Source organism: Dendrobates tinctorius, unplaced genomic scaffold (genome assembly GCF_039654945.1).
Source record: "Dendrobates tinctorius isolate UK_male_01 unplaced genomic scaffold, ASM3965494v1 ptg000122l, whole genome shotgun sequence".
Classification (NCBI taxonomy): domain Eukaryota; kingdom Metazoa; phylum Chordata; class Amphibia; order Anura; family Dendrobatidae; genus Dendrobates; species Dendrobates tinctorius.
In genome coordinates, this window is record NW_027361790.1 from 4,972,576 (window position 1) to 4,993,742 (window position 21,167).

Consider the following 21,167-nt stretch of genomic DNA (forward strand, 5'->3'; position numbering starts at 1 on the left):
AGCTTTTTCTCCCATATAGGGGGTAGCTCTTCCGTGCATATGGCACATATCATGTGCTTAGATTTGGCCGTGCATTTACGCCCCTGAAAACAGAAATTAACAACCGCATATTAGCGAGCGGGACTTAACGGAGATCACTCACCCTCCTTATGGAATGAGAGATACCGTCTCAGGCGCAGGGATTATTTCCACCGCTGAGTCCACGTCTGGCTGTGCCGCCATGGTGGATCTTTGGCTGCGCCGCGATCCTGCGTGACCGTCGCTGCTGCGCTGCTGGGAAGAGTTGCGCTGGCGCTGTGAATGTTGGCACTGTTCCTGTGTTTGCCGCGGCCCCTGCTTCAGGGAACGCCGAGTCTCCTTCTGTTTCTGCTTTCCGCTCATGCAGACACTCCTTTACCTTTTTTTAAATGTGAGCGGTCTTTTTTTTTTTTTCCTTTCTTCCCCGGCGCTGCCTCTCCCAGCACCCCCCGGAAGTGGCTGCCCGCGCATGCGCACTGCGGCCTCCCAGTGGTGCACTGCAGCCCCATCTATTTTGGCGCTTGTAACGGCGTGCGCGCCCGGCCGTACCTTGCGCCTCACGGTAGCCGCCGCTATCTCCGGGTCGCCCGCGCCTGTCCAGCCGGCGCTGGACGTTCGGCGCCGATCGTATGCGCCCCTCCAGCACTGTATGTGAGACTGGTGGCCGCCGCCACCCCTGCCTGCTTCAAGAAACCTGGAGGTCACCACCGCCTCCCCTGCCTCGGTATGGCCGGCCCCGACCTGTGCTCCCGGTGACCGCCGCCACCTGCACATGCTGCCTTGCGGCTCAGCGGGCCTCTCCCGTAGTGATCGCCATCACTATACTGCAGGAGGCAGCCCCCTTTTTTTTTTCCCCCCTTTCTGGGATCGGCAGACTTCCACAGCTTCTTCACTGCCTCTCCCCACTCAACCTAAAGGCCCGCCGACCCCAGTGGTGGTGCTTCGGGGGGAGCCTGTTCGAGGCCTCGACCCAGGAGAGGCAGGGAGCCCCGCTGCCTATCACCGGAGTGGATCGGTCCCCGGAATCCTACGACGACTTGTCAGGTATGCTGTAGGTTCCCCGTCAGGGACAGGAAACCAACTGATGTGGGAGAGAGGTACCGCCTTCTTCATCTGTAGGTTTCCTGTCCCTGAGGGCGGATCCCTCTCTCTCCGTGGTGCCGTCATGGGGGAAAGAGAAATTTAAAGGGGTCTGAATACTTTCCGTACCCACTGTATATAGATGACACAGGACAAAACTGGTGACAGGTTCCCTTTAAAGCTATAGTGAAAATGAACACTGCATAACCATAAGGCTATGTCTCACGGGGTGTATTGGCAGGGCTTTGGACGCAGCCGATACCCCGCTCCGCCCAAAGCGCCGCCCCGTTGTACGTGCGGTGATTCCAGTCCCCGCAGTGTAAATTTCCCATAGACTATCAGTAGATGCGGTAAAACCGCATCTAATTATTAGTCACATGCGTAATAACTGCGAGAATGAAACTTTCAACGCATGTGTACTAATTTACATATGTTGAATCTTTTGTCATATCCGGAAATACGTGACAGGCTAATGTCACACTTGCGAGTGTGATGTGTGAGTCTCTTGCATCAAATCTCGGCACTGCCGCCGACACTCGGGATCGGAGTGTGCGGCTGCATAGAAATACATGCAGCTGAACACTGCGAGAGCCGAATGTTGATGCGAGAGACTCACACGATTGTGATGCGAGAAACTCACAAGTGTGACACCGGCCACACAGGAAGTTCCTGAAAGCAGAGAAAGGGATATGTCCTTTCCTTTTTTTTTTAACTAAATAATTAGCCTGGGAAGTGGGTAAAACACATAGATCTTCCAGGATATTATCAGCTCACAGCTGTATATTTAGCCTTTACTGGCTGTTAAAATGGGTGAGCACTCAAAAATGAAATGGGGTCTCCCTATAATAGCCAGAAAAGGCTATGCAGACAGCTGTGGGCTGTTATTAATAGCCTAGGAAGGGGCCATGGATATAGCCCCCCCCCCGGCTACAAACACCAGCTCTCAGCCACCTCAGAAATGGCGCATCTCTGAGATGCGCCAATTCTGGCGCTTAGCCTCTCTCTTCCCACTGCCCTGTAGCGGTGGCATATAGGGTAATATTTGTGGGGTTGATGTCACCTTTGCATTGTAAGGGGACATCAAGCCTGGCTTAGTAATGGAGAAGCATCAATAAGATACCTATCCATTACTAATCCTATAGTTGTAACATGGTAATAAAGACACAGCCAGAATAAAGTATTTTAATGAAATAAAGCACTAAACACAGTTTTCCCATTTTATTATACTCCTAATTCCTACAACGCCCTCATTCTCCTAAAATAAAAATAAAATAATAAACCAACACAAATAATTCCTGTCCCGACGTAGTCCTTAATAACAAGTGTCTCACGACGAGTCCAGGTCTGCTACATCTGGATGCATGACACCCAGAGATAGCAGAGCTTGTTGATGACCACCGGAGATCACAGGCAGTCACCTGCACTGTAGTTCTCCCGGTCAGCTGACCGCGAGAACCAGCCTAGTGACCGGAGATAACATCAGCGGTCATGTGCACGGCAGTTCTCACTGTCAGCTCAGTCATCGCGAGAGCTGCAGTGGACGCGAACTTCCAGCGGTCACAAGGTAAGACATTATTTAAATTAGTACACATGCGTAGTAAGCTACGTTTCCGCAGTTATTACGCATGTGACTAATAATTAGATGCGGTTTTACCGAATCTAATAATGGTTTATGGGAAATTTACGCTGTGGGGACTGAGCATCTCGGCATCGTAAATAGACATGCTGCGGTCTATAGAGACGTGTTGCGTGTCGGTTTATGCAGGTCTGCCACCTGCGTCTCTGATCGCATAGTGGACATGGGATTTCATGAAATCAACTCCACTACACTGTGTTCCAAATTATTATGCAAATTGGATTTAAGTGCCATAAAGATGTTATTTTTTGTTTTTCAAATAAACTCATAGATGGTATTGTGTATCAGGGCTCTTTGGATCACTGAAATCAATCTCAAATGCCTTTGATAATTAGTTTACCAGGTGAGCTCAATTAAAAGAAAACTACTTAAGAATGATGTTCCACATTATTAAGCAGGACACAGGTTTCAAGGAATTTAGGAAATAAAAAGGATCTCTCTGCTGCTGAAAAGCATCAAATAGTGCAATGCCTTGGTCAAGAGATGAAAACATTAGATATTTCCCAAAAATTTAAACGTGATCATTGTACTGTTAAGAGATTTGTGGTTGATTCTGAGCACAGACATGTTTGTGCTGATAAAGGCAGAATGAGGAAGGTTTCTGCCAGGCAAGTTCACTGGATTAAGAGAGTGGCTGCTAAAAAGCCATTACAAATCAGCAAACAGATATTTAAAGCTGCTGGTGCCTCTGGAGTCCCTCGAACCTCAAGGTGTAGGATCCTTCAAAGGCATGCTGTGGTGCACAAATTTACTATTCGGCCACCCCTAAACAGTGTTCACAAGCAGAAATGGTTGCAGTGGGCCCAGACATACATGAAGACTAATTTTCAAACAGTCTTGTTTACTGATGAGTGTCGAGCAACCCTGGATGATCCAGATGGATGGAGTAATGGATGGTTGGTGGATGGCCACTATGTCCCAACAAGGCTGCGACATCAGCAAGGAGGTGGAGGAGTCATGTTTTGGGCCGGAATCATGGGGAAACAGCTGGTAGGGCTCTTTAAGGTTCCTGAAGGTGTGAAAATGACCTCTGCAAAGTATATAGAGTTTCTGACTGACAGCTGTCTTCCATGGTATAAAAAGCAGAAACGTGTCTTCAGGAGCAAAATCATTTTCATGCATGACAATGCACCATCTCATGCTGCAAAGAATACCTCTGAGTCATTGACTGCTATAGGCATAAAAGGAGATAAACTCATGGTGTGGCCACCATCTTCCCCTGACCTCAACCCTATAGAGAACCTTTGGAGTATCATCAAGCAAAAGATCTATGAGGGTGGGAGGCAGTTCACATCAAAACAGCAGCTCTGGGAGGCTATTCTGACTCCATGTAAAGAAATACAAGCAGAAACTCTCCAAAAACTCACAATTTCAATGGATGCAAGAATTGTGAAGGTGATATCAAATAAGGGTTCCTATGTTAACATGTAACTTGGCCTGTTAGGATGTTTTGGTGTTAAATAGCTTTTTTGTTCAGTGAATGTGACCTCCTAATGCTGCAAATTCCACAAATGAGCATTTTCAGTTCTTTAAAACATTTCAAATGTTTAGAAATTCTACTTTGCCTAATAATTTGGAACAGTGCAATTTGAGCTTTTATTCATTTTGGAGATTATACTGTTATTATTGGGAGGTTTTTTCAATAAAATTTGATGCATACTCTAACCGGTGATGACTTTTATTAGACTGACTGTCATTTGTACTGACTATTTAGGAAAATCAGAGAAAAATATCATTTGCATAATAATTTGGAACACAGTGTATGCTGTAACATCTGGACACTGCGGGTTTGACGCTGCGGATGTACACAGCGTCAAACTCGCGGCATTTACTGACCGTGGAAACATACCCTACGAAGGGAGGTGTACACACGTCGATACATTCTGATAAGAGTGGTTGCCACTACACACCTGGCTTCTAAGGGTATGTGCACACGTTGCAGATTTGCCTGCAGAATTTTCTGCAAAGAATCTGCACATCTTGGCAGAAAAGCAGCTAAAAATCCAAGCGTTTTTTCATGTGTTTTTTTCATGCGGATTGTATGCGTTTTTGTAACATAAATAAAGATGTTATTTAACCAAAAAAAAAAAGATTTGTGATTTCATTTCTTGTCCAACCACCTCTTTTACATTTGTCCAACCCACACTCCATTACACATAGAGTGACTTGCAAAAGTATTCACCCCCTGGAATTTTTCAACCTTTTCCCACATATCATGCTTCAAACATAAAGATACCAAATGTAAATTCTTGGTGACGAATCAACAACAAGTGGGACACAATTGTGAAGTTGAACGAAATTTATTGGTTATTTTAGATTTTTGTGGAAATTCAAAAACTGAAAAGTGGGGCGTGCAATATTATTCGGCCCCTTTAACTTAAAACTTTGTTGCGCCACCTTCTGCTGCAATTACAGCTGCAAGTCACTTGGGGTATGTCTCTATCAGTGTTGTACATCGAGAGACTGAAATTCTTGCCCATTCTTCCTTGGCAAACAGCTCGAGCTCAGTGAGGTTTGCTGGAGATCGTTTGTGAACAGCAGTTTTCAGCTCTTTCCACAGATTCTCGATTGGATTCAGGTCTGGACTTTGACTTGGCCATTCTAACACCTGGATACATTTATTTGTGAACCATTCCATTGTAGATTTTGCTTTATGTTTGGGATCATTGTCTTGTTGGAAGACAAATCTCCGTCCCAGTCTCAGGTCTTTTGCAGATTCCAACAGGTTTTCTTCAAGAATGGTCCTGTATTTGACTCCATCCATCTCCCCATCAATTTTAACCATCTTCCCTGTCCCTGCTGAAGAAAAGCAGGCCCAAACCATGATGCTACCACCACCATGTTTGACAGTGGGGATGGTGTGTTCAGGGTGATGAGCTGTGTTGCCTTTATGCCAAACATATCGTTTGGCATTGTTGCCAAAAAGTTAGATTTTGGTTTCATCTGACCAGAGCACCTTCTTCCACATGTTTGGTGTGTCTCCCAGGTGGCTTGTTTCAAACTTTAAACAACACTTTTTATAGATATCTTTGAGAAATGGCTTTCTTCTTGCCACTCTTCCATAAAGGACAGATTTGTGCAGTGTACGACTGATTGTTGTCCTATGGACAGACTGTCCCACCTCAGCTGTAGATCTCTGCAGTTCATCCAGAGTGATCATGGGACTCTTGGCTGCATCTCTGATCAGTCTTCTCCTTGTTTGAGATGAAATTTTAGAGGGACAGCTAGGTCTTGGTAGATTTGCAGTGGTATGATACTCCTTCCATTTCAATATGATCGCTTTCACAGTGCTCCTTGGGATGTTTAAAGCTTTGGAAATCTTTTTGCATCCAAATCAATCTTTAAACTTCTCCACAACAGTATCACGGACCTGCCTGTTGTGTTCCTTGGTCTTCATGATGCTCTCTGTGCTTCAAACAGAACCCTGAGACTATCACAGAGCAGGTGCATTTATACAGAGACTTCATTACACACAGGTGGATTATATTTATCATCATTAGTCATTTAGGACATTGGATCATTCAGAGATTGACAATGAACTTCTGGAGTGAGTTTGCTGCACTAAAAGTAAAGGGACCGAATAATATTGCACGCCCCACTTTTCAGTTTTTTTAACACAAAAATTTTAAATACCCAATAAATTTCGTTCAACTTCACAGTTGTGTCCCACTTGTTGTTGATTCTTCACCAAAAATTTACATTTGGTATCCTTATGTTTGAAGCATGAAATGTGGGAAAAGGTTGAAAAGTTGCAGGGGGCAGAACACTTTTGCAAGGCACGATAGATAGATAGATAGATAGATAGATAGATAGATAGATAGATAGATAGATAGATAGATAGATAGATAGATCGATCCGCAAAAAGAATTGACATGCTGCGGAAAATAAAACGCTGCGAATTTGCGCTTGTTTTTCCGCAGCGTATGCACAGCGTTTTTGGATTTCCCATTAACACTGTGTGCACTCTGCACTGCGGATTTGATGCAATTGCGCGTGTCCAAAAACGCATCAAAATCCGCAACGTGTGCACATACCTAACGGTTCTCAACAAATCTATATGAGCTCTAATGGCTTTCCCAGCACAAAACATTTCACAATTAATCTTCCCCAAGAACAGCATCATACACCTTGACTTGAGATCTCACAGATCCATATCATCTTACCGCAATAAAAGAACCATGATTTCTGCCTAATGAATAGTATAACTGGAAAATTCTCATTTCCATAAGTAAAAATGTTTTATCCCAATGAACACACGCTAATGGTACCATTGGATATCAGCACTTCTGGGTGTTGACTCCATTATACAGCTGACTCTCTAACTTAACAGCTGGGATCAGAGGTATCTCCAATCCTGGCCATTTAACCCTTAGTTGACAGAGTCACAGATGACTGCAGCATCGGTACGACAATCAGTATGCGAGGTAAAAACCTGTCTATTACTTTAACGTTTACACACAATTCACGATGATAATCAGTTTTCTAATCGTAAAGTCACAATTTCAGTAGCTTCCTTATTAGAACCCAACTATACTAATCTCTGGGAAATTACAAAGACATTGTCACTGTCACACATGTAGCTTAGAATATTTCTTTAAAAACGCTATTCCTCGACAGAACAAGGCAGTTTTATATCATAATTTCTAACTCTTTATTCATTACAGCATAAGTAGTCAAATTCTAGAGGACCGACCGTCCCATTTGAGTGTGGTATGTGAAATTTCTGCTTTACAGTCCAACTTTTTTCAGTCTCCTCTGGGTTAAGTGAACTTTCACCTCTCCCTTCCAGATGATGACAATCACAGCTCAGCAGCATCTGAGACTGCAAGATCAACTGCGATTGACAGGGAGGGGTGAAAGAGCACTCTCCCAGAGAAGCGCAGTTGCACTACAAGCAGAAATTTCACATACGGAGTTCCAAAAGCAAGAAATGTGAATATCACTGCAATGGAACAAAGCAGTGCGAAAATGGAAAAAAGTGGCGGAATCAGGGAAGCTCTAGGTTATTTTTTAAGGTGCTTAACTTTTTTTTTTGAGCAAGTGACTAGTCCTCTAGATATAACAGATGAAATTTGCCATAAAACAGCTGAAGCCCTTAATACATTTGGTACTGAAAATACAGCCATAGCTCTGTATGAACTAACAGGTTCTGTTCTGGTTTTCGAACTTCAATCTTAAAGGGAATCTGTAACCCTTTTTATTGACCTTTCAGCTGCCGGCATAGACATCGGGGGCTTATCTACAGCATTCTGTAATGCTGTAGATAAGCCTCTGATGTAACCTGAAAGAGAAGAAAAACACGTTATATTATACTCACGGAGGTGGGCGGTCCGGTCCGATGGGTGTCGCCGTCCCGTCCGGCGCCTCCCTTCTTCATGCGATGACATCGTCTTCTCCCGTCCTGTAATGGCTCCGGCGCAAGCAGACTGCTCTGCCCTGTTGAGGGCAAAGCAGAGTCCTGCAGTGCGCAGGCGTCGGGAGAGGTCTGGCGCCTGCGCACTGAAGAATTCTGCTCTGCCCTCAACAGAGCAGAGCAATGTGCCTGCACTGGAGCCATTTCAGGACGGGAGAAGAGGACGTCAGCGCATGAAGAAGGGAGGCGTCGGACCGGACCGCAACACACACCGGACCGGACCGACCCCCCTGGTGAGTGTAATCTAACTCTTTTTTTCTTATCTTTCAAGTTACATCGGGGGCTTATCTACACCATTACAGAATGCTGTAGATAAGCCCCCGATGTCTATGCCGGCAGCTAATAGGGCAAAAAAAAAGGGGTGACAGATTCCCTTTAAAAGGAAATCTCTCAGTGGGATCAATCCTCCTAAGCCATCTATATGGGCACACGTCATTGAAAGTTGAATAAAATGATACCTTGATATCTGCGATCCAATGTCTTATTCCAGAAAAATCCATATTTTTTTTCTATGTAAATGAGCTGTTAAGATCTATGGGCTGGACACTGATTTGCATCAGAATCTACCTCCAGAGATTATTTAAAATGAAAGGGGACGATAATAGTGAGACATGTAATGACTGACAGCCTGCTCTCCTGATCTACATGTCTCACACTGGTAACTTCCCTTTCATTTATCATCATCATCTCTGGAGGCAGAGTCTCATGCAGATCAGGGTCCAGCCCAGAGATCTTAACAGCTCATTGACATAGAATAAAAATATGGATTTCTCTGGAATAAGACATTGGATAGCAGATATCAAGGTATCCTTTTATTCAGCTTTCTATGACCTACATGCCCGTATAGATGGCTTAGGAGGGTTCAATCTACTGACAGGTTGTAAAATCAAAGAGAGAAATGACCACAATGTAGGCAGAAGTCATTCCAGAAAGACTTACGTACATGTAAACTGGTCATTAAATTCTTCTACTTTACATTGCAGATTTGTCCCCAGAAGATGCAAACATGTTTCTAAATTGAGATGTTGCTTATATATGGCAACTAGTGTTGTGAAGCACTGAACTGATAGCTTATCTGTAAGTGACAGCAGCTGCATGCAATGTGCTGCACATGGCCGCGAGCAGGACTGGGAAAAGAATGCGGACATAGAAAAAGCTGCTGAACTATATAGGTTCAGATTTTACACTGTACTCACTACATTATTATGGTGTCCAAGCATCAGAAAATACAGATTTAAAAAAAACAAAACCTTAAAAGGCGTTATCCAGTTTCAGAAAACTCGTCTCCAGTTTGTTTTACTTACCCTCACCATGTCCAGCTGTTTCTTCCAGTGTCATATAGTGATGAGCGAGCGTGCTCACAGAAGGTGTTATCTGATCATGCTCGGGTGCTAACAGTGCCTTCGGTGTGCTCTAATATGTTCGCGTCCCCGCAGCTGCATGTCTCGCGCCTGTTAGACAGCCACAGCACACGCATGGGTTGCCTGTTTGTTAGTAAACCCTTGCGTGTGTTGCGGCTGTCAAACGGCTGCAAGACATGCAGCCGCGGGGACTCGAGCATGCCGAAGTCACTCGGTAAGCACCCAAGCATGTTTATCTGAGCACATTCCCTCCTCGCTTCTAGTAAACCTTCTGCACGGTCATTGATTAACTCTGCATAACCTCACCTCCACCAATTATTGGGAGCTTTCTGCCTATGCACAGTGTACATAGAAAGTTGTCAATCAGGGGTGTGGGTGAGATTATACAGAGTTCAGCATTCCAAGGATGGGTAGACTTGCTGCAGATAAAACAGATTTTTCAAAACTGCAACCAGCAGCCCATTAAGTGATACATCACTCAGGGTCTCTGCCCCAACATCATACTGGAGTGGCAATAACGTGGTGATAGATTCCCTAATAAAAGGGAGCTGGACGGCTGATGTATGCTGCTGCAACCACTGGCTGCATGAATCAGAGACCAGCTTCATTATTGATGCAGTGTTTCTGATAGAACATACTTCTAGATGCCAGCAGGGGACTATGAGAGGGGACCTGTCTCTCGGACTACTCCAGCTAGTCTCATCATTCCCAGATTCTTTTAAAAGTATGTTTTAAATACAATCAGAAGAACGCAGACACAGCTGCAGCTGGCCACCATGAGTCAGCTGTCATGTTCCCTTTAAATACCGATCTCATGTTATCAGACAGGTTTGATTGCAGCTGATAGAAATGAAAGGAGGCACAACAAGGAGCTACTATCATGCAAAGCTGCACTTTGAATACAGGAATCTATAAAATGATGATCCATGGTCAGTCAGCTGGGACAGGACACTGGACTGTCCCTCACACAGGATTTGGGGATGCTGTTTGCTGCTCCAAGAATTTCTGAGAAAATGATCTACACATGGCACTCAGGGTCTGTGCACACGTTGCGGATTCTGCTGCGGATCCGCAGCGTTTTTGGCTCTGCGAATTCGCAGCAGTTGCTGCTGCGGTGTACAGTACAGTACATTTATAATCAATGGAAAATAAAAAACACTGTGCACATGCTGCAGATTTTTCTGCGGTTTTATATCAGCAGCATGTCAATTCTTTGTGCGGAATCCGCAGCGTTTTTACACCTACTCCATTGTCCAGGTGTCAAACTGCAGGGGAAAACTGCAGGCCAATCCGCAGATAAAACGCAGGTCTTTTGACCTGCGGATTTACCTGCGGATTTTGCCAAATCTGCGTGGAAAAATCTGCAGCACAATTCGCAACGTGTGCACATACCCTCAGGGAAGAAAACCAGTCATCGGCATTAGCTGTCCCAACTACAGTACTTGTAGTAATTTGCCGGTATGTGAGGACAGTGGAATGCTCTTTACCCCACAAGCTTTCTATACTGCAGGGTCCCTTACACCAGGACAGAGCCCACGGCATTGTGCTTCTCTAAGGCACGGCACTCTCGCCTATTGCAGAAGAAGTACGGTTGTCCTCAAAAGTTTACACACCCCGTCAAAATTTTTGCTTTCTTGGCCTTTTTTTCAGAGACTATGAATGATAACACCAAACCTTTTCTCCACTCATGGTTAGTGGTTGGGTGAAGCCATTTATTGTCAAACTACTGTGTTTTCTCTTTTTAAATCATAATGACAGCCCAAAACATCCAAATGATCCTTTCCAAAAGTTTACATACCCTATTTCTTAATACCGTGTATTGACGCCTCTAACATCAATGACAGCTTGAAGTCTTTTGTGGTACTTGTGGATGAGGTTCTTTATTTTCTCAGATGATATCAGATGATACTCTACACGACTATTAATTACTCGTGTACATATAAGAGGAAGAAGTGCACAACCAAATTAAACTAAAAGGAGGGAATATACGGGTGCTGTCATGGACTCCGTAACATACTGTTAACCGGTGAGTAACTACGACTTTATTCAGTCGTCCATGACAGCACCACCTGATAGAATTACAGAGAGTAATAATTACTTTAGGGAGGGACTACCTGGTCTGAACCTGCCTGTTGCTTTAATAAACCTATTGATCCAATAGTTATTGGCGATGTTGCAGTTGAAAAGTGCCCCTAGAGCCGACACCTGTACTTTAAGGATGCTGGTGGAGAGTCCCATGTCCAGACCTCTTTGTAAGAACGCTAAGATCTGCGCTATGGGAGTGGACTGCCCAGCTACTACCCCTGATCCCTGAAGGAATCTTTTCCAAATCCTGATGTAGATTTTAGTCCATGATGGTATGATCTGTAGGGAATCCTGTCCTCCAGGAACAGGAAACCAACTGATGCGTGGGAGAGGTGCCGCCCTTATGTATCTGTAGGATGTCCTGTTCCTGGAGGGCGGATCCCCTCTCTCAGGTGGTGCTGTCATGGACGACCGAATAAAACATTTTGGCGTTATCATTCATATTCTCTGAAAAAAGGCCAAGAAAACAAAAATTCTGCTTGGGTATGTAAACTTTTGAGCACAACTGTACATACATTTGGCAAGATACTGGAATTTTAATTATGATTTAAAGCGATGTTTGATATCCAGCATGAACCGCTAGGCGCAGGCTAAGAATGTGCTAAAAAAAAAAAAGCATGGATTAGTAAATCTGCCCCAGATCACGACCACCCAGACACCGTATAATGCCATGCACATAGGTCACAAAGGGACTGTTCAGAACATATATAAGCTGTAGGGACAGTTTAAAAAAAAACAAAAAGTTGCTAAATTTTGCTCAACTACGGGTTGCCATAAAGTTTGTGACTTTGTAAAGAAAACTGGCAGAAAGTGTTTCATGAATCCCCCCATTATTTTAACGTAAAATAATGTCTTCTCCAAGCTATAGTCACAATACTGAAAATAAAATAACTCATTCACTGCTGTATTACACTGTACTAGCACAACAGTTGTAGCCACCGAGAACTGGTGACAGAGGTACCCTGACAGTACGGTAGGTGTGTGATGTATGTAGTGCATGGTGACAACAGAGTAGGTGAGCTGTAGTACCGGGATGGCAGGTGTATTCAAGGGTGACAGCACAGTGTGTGTTACCATACTACTGGGGTGACAGCAGAGTAGTTGTGGGTAAGCTGAAGCATTGGGATGACCAGCGCAGTCTATGGTGATAACAGTATAGGTGTGGGTTAGTTGCAATCTATGGCAACATTAGTGTGTGAGATAGCTGTGTACAAGACTGGCAATGGTAGTTTATTGTGAGAGCAATGTATGTGTTGGTGAGCTGTAGTCTATGGTGACAGTAGTGTAGGTATCGGTGAGTTGTAGCACCAGGGTTACATGTGTTGTCTATGGTGATAGAAGTGTAGGTGTGGATTAGCTGTAGCTTATAGTGACAGCAGTGTAGGCGGTGGTGAACTGTAGTATCAGGGTTACAGGTGTTTTCTATTATGACAGCAGTGGAGGTGTGGGTTAGCTGTGGTACCACAATGACAGGTATTTTCTATAACAACAGTGTAGGTGATAATGAGCTGCAGGATGACAAGTGTAGTTTATGTTGACAGCAGTGTAGGTGTGTGTGAGTTGTAATCTATGGTGACAGCAGTGTAGGTGTGGGTGAGTTGTAGTACCAGGATGGCAGGTGTAGTCTATGGTGACAGCATTGTAAGAGTGGGTGAGCTGTAGTACCGGGGTGACAGATGTAATCTATGGTGACAGCAGTGTAGGTGTGGGTGAGCTGTAGTACCGGGGTGACAGATGTAATCTATGGTGACAGCAGTGTAGGTGAGCTGTAGTACCAGGATGACAGGTGTAGTATATGGTGACAGCAGTGTAAGAGTGGGTGAGCTGTAGTACTGGGGTGACAAATGTAGTCTATGGTGACAGCAGTGCAAGAGTGGGTGAGCTGTAGTACTGGGGTGACAGATGTAGTCTATGGTGACAGCAGTGTAGGTGTGGGTGAGCTGTAGCACCGGGGTGACAGGTGTAGTCTATGGTGACAGCAGTGTAGGTGTGGGTGAGCTGTAGCACCGGGGTGACAGGTGTAGTCTATGGTGACAGCAGTGTGGGTGAGCTGTAGTAATAAGGTGACAGGTGTAGTCTATGGTGACAGCAGTGTAGGAGTGTGTGAGCTGTAGCACTGAGGGTGACAGCAGTGTAGGTATGGGAGAGCTGTAGCACCGGGGTGACAGGTGTAGTCTATGGTGACAGCAGTGTAGGTGTGGGTGAGCTGTAGCACCGGGGTGACAGATGTAGTCTATGGTGACAGCAGTGTAGGTGTGGGTGAGCTGTAGCACAGGGGTGACAGGTGTACTCTATAGTGACAGCAGTGTGGGTGAGCTGTAGCACCGGGGTGACAGGTGTACTCTATAGTGACAGCAGTGTGGGTGAGCTGTAGCACCGGGGTGACAGGTGTACTCTATGGTGACAGCAGTGTGGGTGAGCTGTAGCACCGGGGTGACAGGTGTACTCTATGGTGACAGCAGTGTGGGTGAGCTGTAGCACCGGGGTGACAGGTGTACTCTATAGTGGCAGCAGTGTGGGTGAGCTGTAGCACCGGGGTGACAGGTGTACTCTATAGTGGCAGCAGTGTGGGTGAGCTGTAGCACCGGGGTGACAGGTGTACTCTATAGTGACAGCAGTGTGGGTGAGCTGTAGCACCGGGGTGACAGGTGTACTCTATAGTGACAGCAGTGTGGGTGAGCTGTAGTAATAAGGTGACAGGTGTACTCTATAGTGACAGCAGTGTGGGTGAGCTGTAGCACCGGGGAGACAGGTGTACTCTATAGTGACAGCAGTGTGGGTGAGCTGTAGCAGCGGGGTGACAGGTGTACTCTATAGTGACAGCAGTGTGGGTGAGCTGTAGCACCGGGGTGACAGGTGTACTCTATAGTGACAGCAGTGTGGGTGAGCTGTAGCACCGGGGTGACAGGTGTACTCTATAGTGACAGCAGTGTGGGTGAGCTGTAGCACCGGGGAGACAGGTGTACTCTATAGTGACAGCAGTGTGGGTGAGCTGTAGCAGCGGGGTGACAGGTGTACTCTATAGTGACAGCAGTGTGGGTGAGCTGTAGCACCGGGGTGACAGGTGTACTCTATGGTGACAGCAGTGTGGGTGAGCTGTAGCACCGGGGTGACAGGTGTACTCTATAGTGGCAGCAGTGTGGGTGAGCTGTAGCACCGGGGTGACAGGTGTACTCTATAGTGGCAGCAGTGTGGGTGAGCTGTAGCACCGGGGTGACAGGTGTACTCTATAGTGACAGCAGTGTGGGTGAGCTGTAGCACCGGGGTGACAGGTGTACTCTATAGTGACAGCAGTGTGGGTGAGCTGTAGCACCGGGGTGACAGGTGTACTCTATAGTGACAGCAGTGTGGGTGAGCTGTAGTAATAAGGTGACAGGTGTACTCTATAGTGACAGCAGTGTGGGTGAGCTGTAGCACCGGGGAGACAGGTGTACTCTATAGTGACAGCAGTGTGGGTGAGCTGTAGCAGCGGGGTGACAGGTGTACTCTATAGTGACAGCAGTGTGGGTGAGCTGTAGCACCGGGGTGACAGGTGTACTCTACAGTGACAGCAGTGTGGGTGAGCTGTAGCACCGGGGTGACAGGTGTACTCTATAGTGACAGCAGTGTGGGTGAGCTGTAGCACCGGGGAGACAGGTGTACTCTATAGTGACAGCAGTGTGGGTGAGCTGTAGCAGCGGGGTGACAGGTGTACTCTATAGTGACAGCAGTGTGGGTGAGCTGTAGCAGCGGGGTGACAGGTGTACTCTATGGTGACAGCAGTGTGGGTGAGCTGTAGCACCGGGGTGACAGGTGTACTCTATAGTGGCAGCAGTGTGGGTGAGCTGTAGCACCGGGGTGACAGGTGTACTCTATAGTGGCAGCAGTGTGGGTGAGCTGTAGCACCGGGGTGACAGGTGTACTCTATAGTGGCAGCAGTGTGGGTGAGCTGTAGCACCGGGGTGACAGGTGTACTCTATAGTGACAGCAGTGTGGGTGAGCTGTAGCACCGGGGTGACAGGTGTACTCTATGGTGACAGCAGTGTGGGTGAGCTGTAGCACCGGGGTGACAGGTGTACTCTATGGTGACAGCAGTGTGGGTGAGCTGTAGCACCGGGGTGACAGGTGTACTCTATGGTGACAGCAGTGTGGGTGAGCTGTAGCACCGGGGTGACAGCAGTGTGGGTGAGCTGTAGCACCGGGGTGACAGGTGTAATCTATAGTGACAGCAGTGTGGGTGAGCTGTAGCACCGGGGTGACAGGTGTACTCTATGGTGACAGCAGTGTGGGTGAGCTGTAGCACCGGGGTGACAGGTGTACTCTATAGTGGCAGCAGTGTGGGTGAGCTGTAGCACCGGCGTGACAGGTGTACTCTATGGTGACAGCAGTGTGGGTGAGCTGTAGCACCGGGGTGACAGGTGTACTCTATGGTGACAGCAGTGTGGGTGAGCTGTAGCACCGGGGTGACAGGTGTACTCTATGGTGACAGCAGTGTGGGTGAGCTGTAGCACCGGGGTGACAGGTGTACTCTATGGTGACAGCAGTGTGGGTGAGCTGTAGCACCGGGGTGACAGGTGTACTCTATGGTGACAGCAGTGTGGGTGAGCTGTAGCACCGGGGTGACAGGTGTACTCTATAGTGGCAGCAGTGTGGGTGAGCTGTAGCACCAGGGTGACAGGTGTACTCTATGGTGACAGCAGTGTGGGTGAGCTGTAGCACCGGGGTGACAGGTGTACTCTATAGTGGCAGCAGTGTGGGTGAGCTGTAGCACCAGGGTGACAGGTGTACTCTATAGTGGCAGCAGTGTGGGTGAGCTGTAGCACCGGGGCGACAGGTGTACTCTATAGTGACAGCAGTGTGGGTGAGCTGTAGTAATAAGGTGACAGGTGTACTCTATAGTGACAGCAGTGTGGGTGAGCTGTAGCACCGGGGAGACAGGTGTACTCTATAGTGACAGCAGTGTGGGTGAGCTGTAGCACCGGGGTGACAGGTGTACTCTATAGTGGCAGCAGTGTGGGTGAGCTGTAGCACCGGGGTGACAGGTGTACTCTATAGTGACAGCAGTGTGGGTGAGCTGTAGTAATAAGGTGACAGGTGTACTCTATAGTGACAGCAGTGTGGGTGAGCTGTAGCACCGGGGAGACAGGTGTACTCTATAGTGACAGCAGTGTGGGTGAGCTGTAGCAGCGGGGTGACAGGTGTACTCTATAGTGACAGCAGTGTGGGTGAGCTGTAGCACCGGGGTGACAGGTGTACTCTATAGTGACAGCAGTGTGGGTGAGCTGTAGCACCGGGGTGACAGGTGTACTCTATAGTGACAGCAGTGTGGGTGAGCTGTAGCACCGGGGAGACAGGTGTACTCTATAGTGACAGCAGTGTGGGTGAGCTGTAGCAGCGGGGTTACAGGTGTACTCTATAGTGACAGCAGTGTGGGTGAGCTGTAGCACCGGGGTGACAGGTGTACTCTATGGTGACAGCAGTGTGGGTGAGCTGTAGCACCGGGGTGACAGGTGTACTCTATGGTGACAGCAGTGTGGGTGAGCTGTAGCACCGGGGTGACAGGTGTACTCTATGGTGACAGCAGTGTGGGTGAGCTGTAGCACCGGGGTGACAGGTGTACTCTATGGTGACAGCAGTGTGGGTGAGCTGTAGCACCGGGGTGACAGGTGTACTCTATGGTGACAGCAGTGTGGGTGAGCTGTAGCACCGGGGTGACAGGTGTACTCTATAGTGGCAGCAGTGTGGGTGAGCTGTAGCACCGGGGTGACAGGTGTACTCTATAGTGGCAGCAGTGTGGGTGAGCTGTAGCACCGGGGTGACAGGTGTACTCTATAGTGACAGCAGTGTGGGTGAGCTGTAGCACCGGGGTGACAGGTGTACTCTATGGTGACAGCAGTGTGGGTGAGCTGTAGCACCGGGGTGACAGGTGTACTCTATAGTGACAGCAGTGTGGGTGAGCTGTAGCACCGGGGTGACAGGTGTACTCTATGGTGACAGCAGTGTGGGTGAGCTGTAGCACCGGGGTGACAGCAGTGTGGGTGAGCTGTAGCACCGGGGTGACAGCAGTGTGGGTGAGCTGTAGCACCGGGGTGACAGGTGTAATCTATAGTGACAGCAGTGTGGGTGAGCTGTAGCACCGGGGTGACAGGTGTACTCTATGGTGACAGCAGTGTGGGTGAGCTGTAGCACCGGGGTGACAGGTGTACTCTATAGTGGCAGCAGTGTGGGTGAGCTGTAGCACCAGCGTGACAGGTGTACTCTATGGTGACAGCAGTGTGGGTGAGCTGTAGCACCGGGGTGACAGGTGTACTCTATAGTGACAGCAGTGTGGGTGAGCTGTAGCACCGGGGTGACAGGTGTACTCTATGGTGACAGCAGTGTGGGTGAGCTGTAGCACCGGGGTGACAGGTGTACTCTATAGTGACAGCAGTGTGGGTGAGCTGTAGCACCGGGGTGACAGGTGTACTCTATAGTGACAGCAGTGTGGGTGAGCTGTAGCACCGGGGTGACAGGAGTAATCTATAGTGACAGCAGTGTGGGTGAGCTGTAGCACCGGGGTGACAGGTGTACTCTATAGTGACAGCAGTGTGGGTGAGCTGTAGCACCGGGGTGACAGGTGTACTCTATGGTGACAGCAGTGTGGGTGAGCTGCAGCACCGGGGTGACAGGTGTACTCTATAGTGGCAGCAGTGTGGGTGAGCTGTAGCACCGGGGTGACAGGTGTACTCTATGGTGACAGCAGTGTGGGTGAGCTGTAGCACCGGGGTGACAGGTGTACTCTATAGTGGCAGCAGTGTGGGTGAGCTGTAGCACCGGGGTGACAGGTGTACTCTATGGTGACAGCAGTGTGGGTGAGCTGTAGCACCGGGGTGACAGGTGTACTCTATGGTGACAGCAGTGTGGGTGAGCTGTAGCACCGGGGTGACAGGTGTACTCTATGGTGACAGCAGTGTGGGTGAGCTGTAGCACCGGGGTGACAGGTGTACTCTATAGTGGCAGCAGTGTGGGTGAGCTGTAGCACCGGGGTGACAGGTGTACTCTATAGTGGCAGCAGTGTGGGTGAGCTGTAGCACCGGGGTGACAGGTGTACTCTATAGTGGCAGCAGTGTGGGTGAGCTGTAGCACCGGGGTGACAGGTGTACTCTATAGTGACAGCAGTGTGGGTGAGCTGTAGCACCGGCGTGACAGGTGTACTCTATAGTGACAGCAGTGTGGGTGAGCTGTAGTAATAAGGTGACAGGTGTACTCTATAGTGACAGCAGTGTGGGTGAGCTGTAGCACCGGGGTGACAGCAGTGTGGGTGAGCTGTAGCACCGGGGTGACAGGTGTACTCTATGGTGACAACAGTGTGGGTGAGCTGTAGCACCGGGGTGACAGGTGTACTCTATGGTGACAGCAGTGTGGGTGAGCTGTAGCACCGGGGTGACAGGTGTACTCTATGGTGACAGCAGTGTGGGTGAGCTGTAGCACCGGGGTGACAGGTGTACTCTATGGTGACAGCAGTGTGGGTGAGCTGTAGCACCGGGGTGACAGGTGTACTCTATGGTGACAGCAGTGTGGGTGAGCTGTAGCACCGGGGTGACAGGTGTACTCTATAGTGACAGCAGTGTGGGTGAGCTGTAGCACCGGGGTGACAGGTGTACTCTATGGTGACAGCAGTGTGGGTGAGCTGTAGCACCGGGGTGACAGGTGTACTCTATGGTGACAGCAGTGTGGGTGAGCTGTAGCACCGGGGTGACAGGTGTACTCTATGGTGACAGCAGTGTGGGTGAGCTGTAGCACCGGGGTGACAGGTGTACTCTATAGTGGCAGCAGTGTGGGTGAGCTGTAGCACCGGGGTGACAGGTGTACTCTATGGTGACAGCAGTGTGGGTGAGCTGTAGCACCGGGGTGACAGGTGTACTCTATGGTGACAGCAGTGTGGGTGAGCTGTAGCACCGGGGTGACAGCAGTGTGGGTGAGCTGTAGCACCGGGGTGACAGGTGTACTCTATGGTGACAGCAGTGTCGGAGTTGGGCATGTGACAGGTGGAGCACACTGTGGCAGTCTGTAGTGACAGCAGTGAGTCCCGCAGGCCTTCGGCACAGTCTAGAGCAATGACGGCGGACAGGCACCGGCTGGCAGAGGCCGCAGCACGGGATACCGATGACTGACAATGAGCAGGTGACCCGGTGCTGGCTGCAGCGCTCACTTCCTGGCATGATACAGATGTTTTCTCTATCACTCGCGACTCGTCCAGGACATCCACGCCCCCGGCAGCGCCTCTCCTCGCACTCTAGGCCTTCCCGGGCCCCTGTGCCCTTTAGCACCACTTACCAGGTGTCCCCTCTCCGAAGCGGAGTCTTCAGCAGCGCTGACACTTCGGATCTCTGAGTCTCCAGATCAACCACTCCGCCCTCCGCCATCTTCCTGCACTGACAGCTGCGCGCTGCATCCTGGGAGTGACGTCACTGCTGGGAAGTAGGGGAAGCGTTGAGAGCGGCTGTGTGCGCCTGGGAAACGCTGCAGCCAATCACTGGAGACGCGAGCTGTAACCAGGACACTGAGGAAGCTGCAGTGTCAGTGCGCACGGCACACAGCAGCACCAGGGCTAGCAGCTGGCAGTGAGGCCGCACGGGCACTGCCCAGGAATGACCGTATAGCCGGGTGTTACAGGCAATAACTAATATGCTGCCGTTAACCCCTTTATCATTCTTTCCTCCCCCGTTCCTCGCAGTCCTGAGGGCTTGTCTGTCTGCAGGGTGAGATGCAGTTTTGCATGACAACATTCCCTTTACCCTGTCACAGGGGAGCACTGTGTTTGGTCAGCGCTGACCTTTGTTTTTGACCAAATTTTGGCTTTTGATTCCCAAAGTGACCCCAGTTTTTCTCCATCACAACAACTTTTTAATCTAGAGGATTCCCCCCTTCATCTCCAAAACCATACACCATGCATATAGAATGGGAAATAATGCAAAAAACATGACCTGAATGCACAGGCGTAGCCAGGGGTTTAGCTGGAGGGTGAAACTTCTCCCTAATAGTGGAGGAGAACCTCAGCAGATCACAGCACTGTTACTGTAAAAAATCTCGCTGCAAAGACCAACATGGATATTACCGCCATATGGTGACAGTGGTAGATACCAGCCCTACAGAACATATAAGACTACAGCACAGTTATAGATGGTGACTTACAGCTGATGTTCTGTGTGATTCGGGTTGTACTCTTTTCCCATCTTCTTCATCTGGCCCAGACCGACATGACAACTTCTCCAGCCAGGACTCAGCTGCAGAGATTATAACAAAGACATTTCGGCTATGTGCACACAGTGCGGATCCTCCCGCGGATTTTTCCGCGCTGATTTTACTAAATCCGCAGGTCAAATGACCTGCATTTTTCCAGCAGATTTCTTACTTTTTTTTGTGCGGTTTTACTGCGGTTTTTGTGCGGTTTTCCACTGCGGTTTTCCACCTGCGGATTTGTAGAATGGAGCAGGTGGAAAACTGCAGCAAAACCGCACAAAAGAAGTCACATGCTGCTTTTTTTTTTCCGCACAAAAACCGCAGCATGTGCACAGCAGTTTTTTTTTTACATAGGCTTTAATGGTACTGTACA

At 48.4% G+C, this 21,167-nt stretch overlaps 1 protein-coding gene across 3 annotated transcripts in view; it reads right to left on the reverse strand.

Annotated features, from left to right (window-relative positions):
- Positions 1–20,049, reverse strand: part of USP15 (ubiquitin specific peptidase 15) — a 135,488-nt gene extending 115,439 nt beyond the window's left edge. The window contains exon 1 of one of the 3 annotated variants that reach the window (XM_073541517.1): positions 19,889–20,049. In XM_073541517.1, the coding sequence (XP_073397618.1) occupies positions 19,889–19,977 (89 nt within the window). In that variant the 5' untranslated portion in view covers positions 19,978–20,049. The remainder of the gene's footprint in view (positions 1–19,888) is intronic. The other 2 variants (XM_073541518.1, XM_073541519.1) reach the window with 2 other exon arrangements.
- Positions 20,050–21,167: the final 1,118 nt, after the last annotated feature.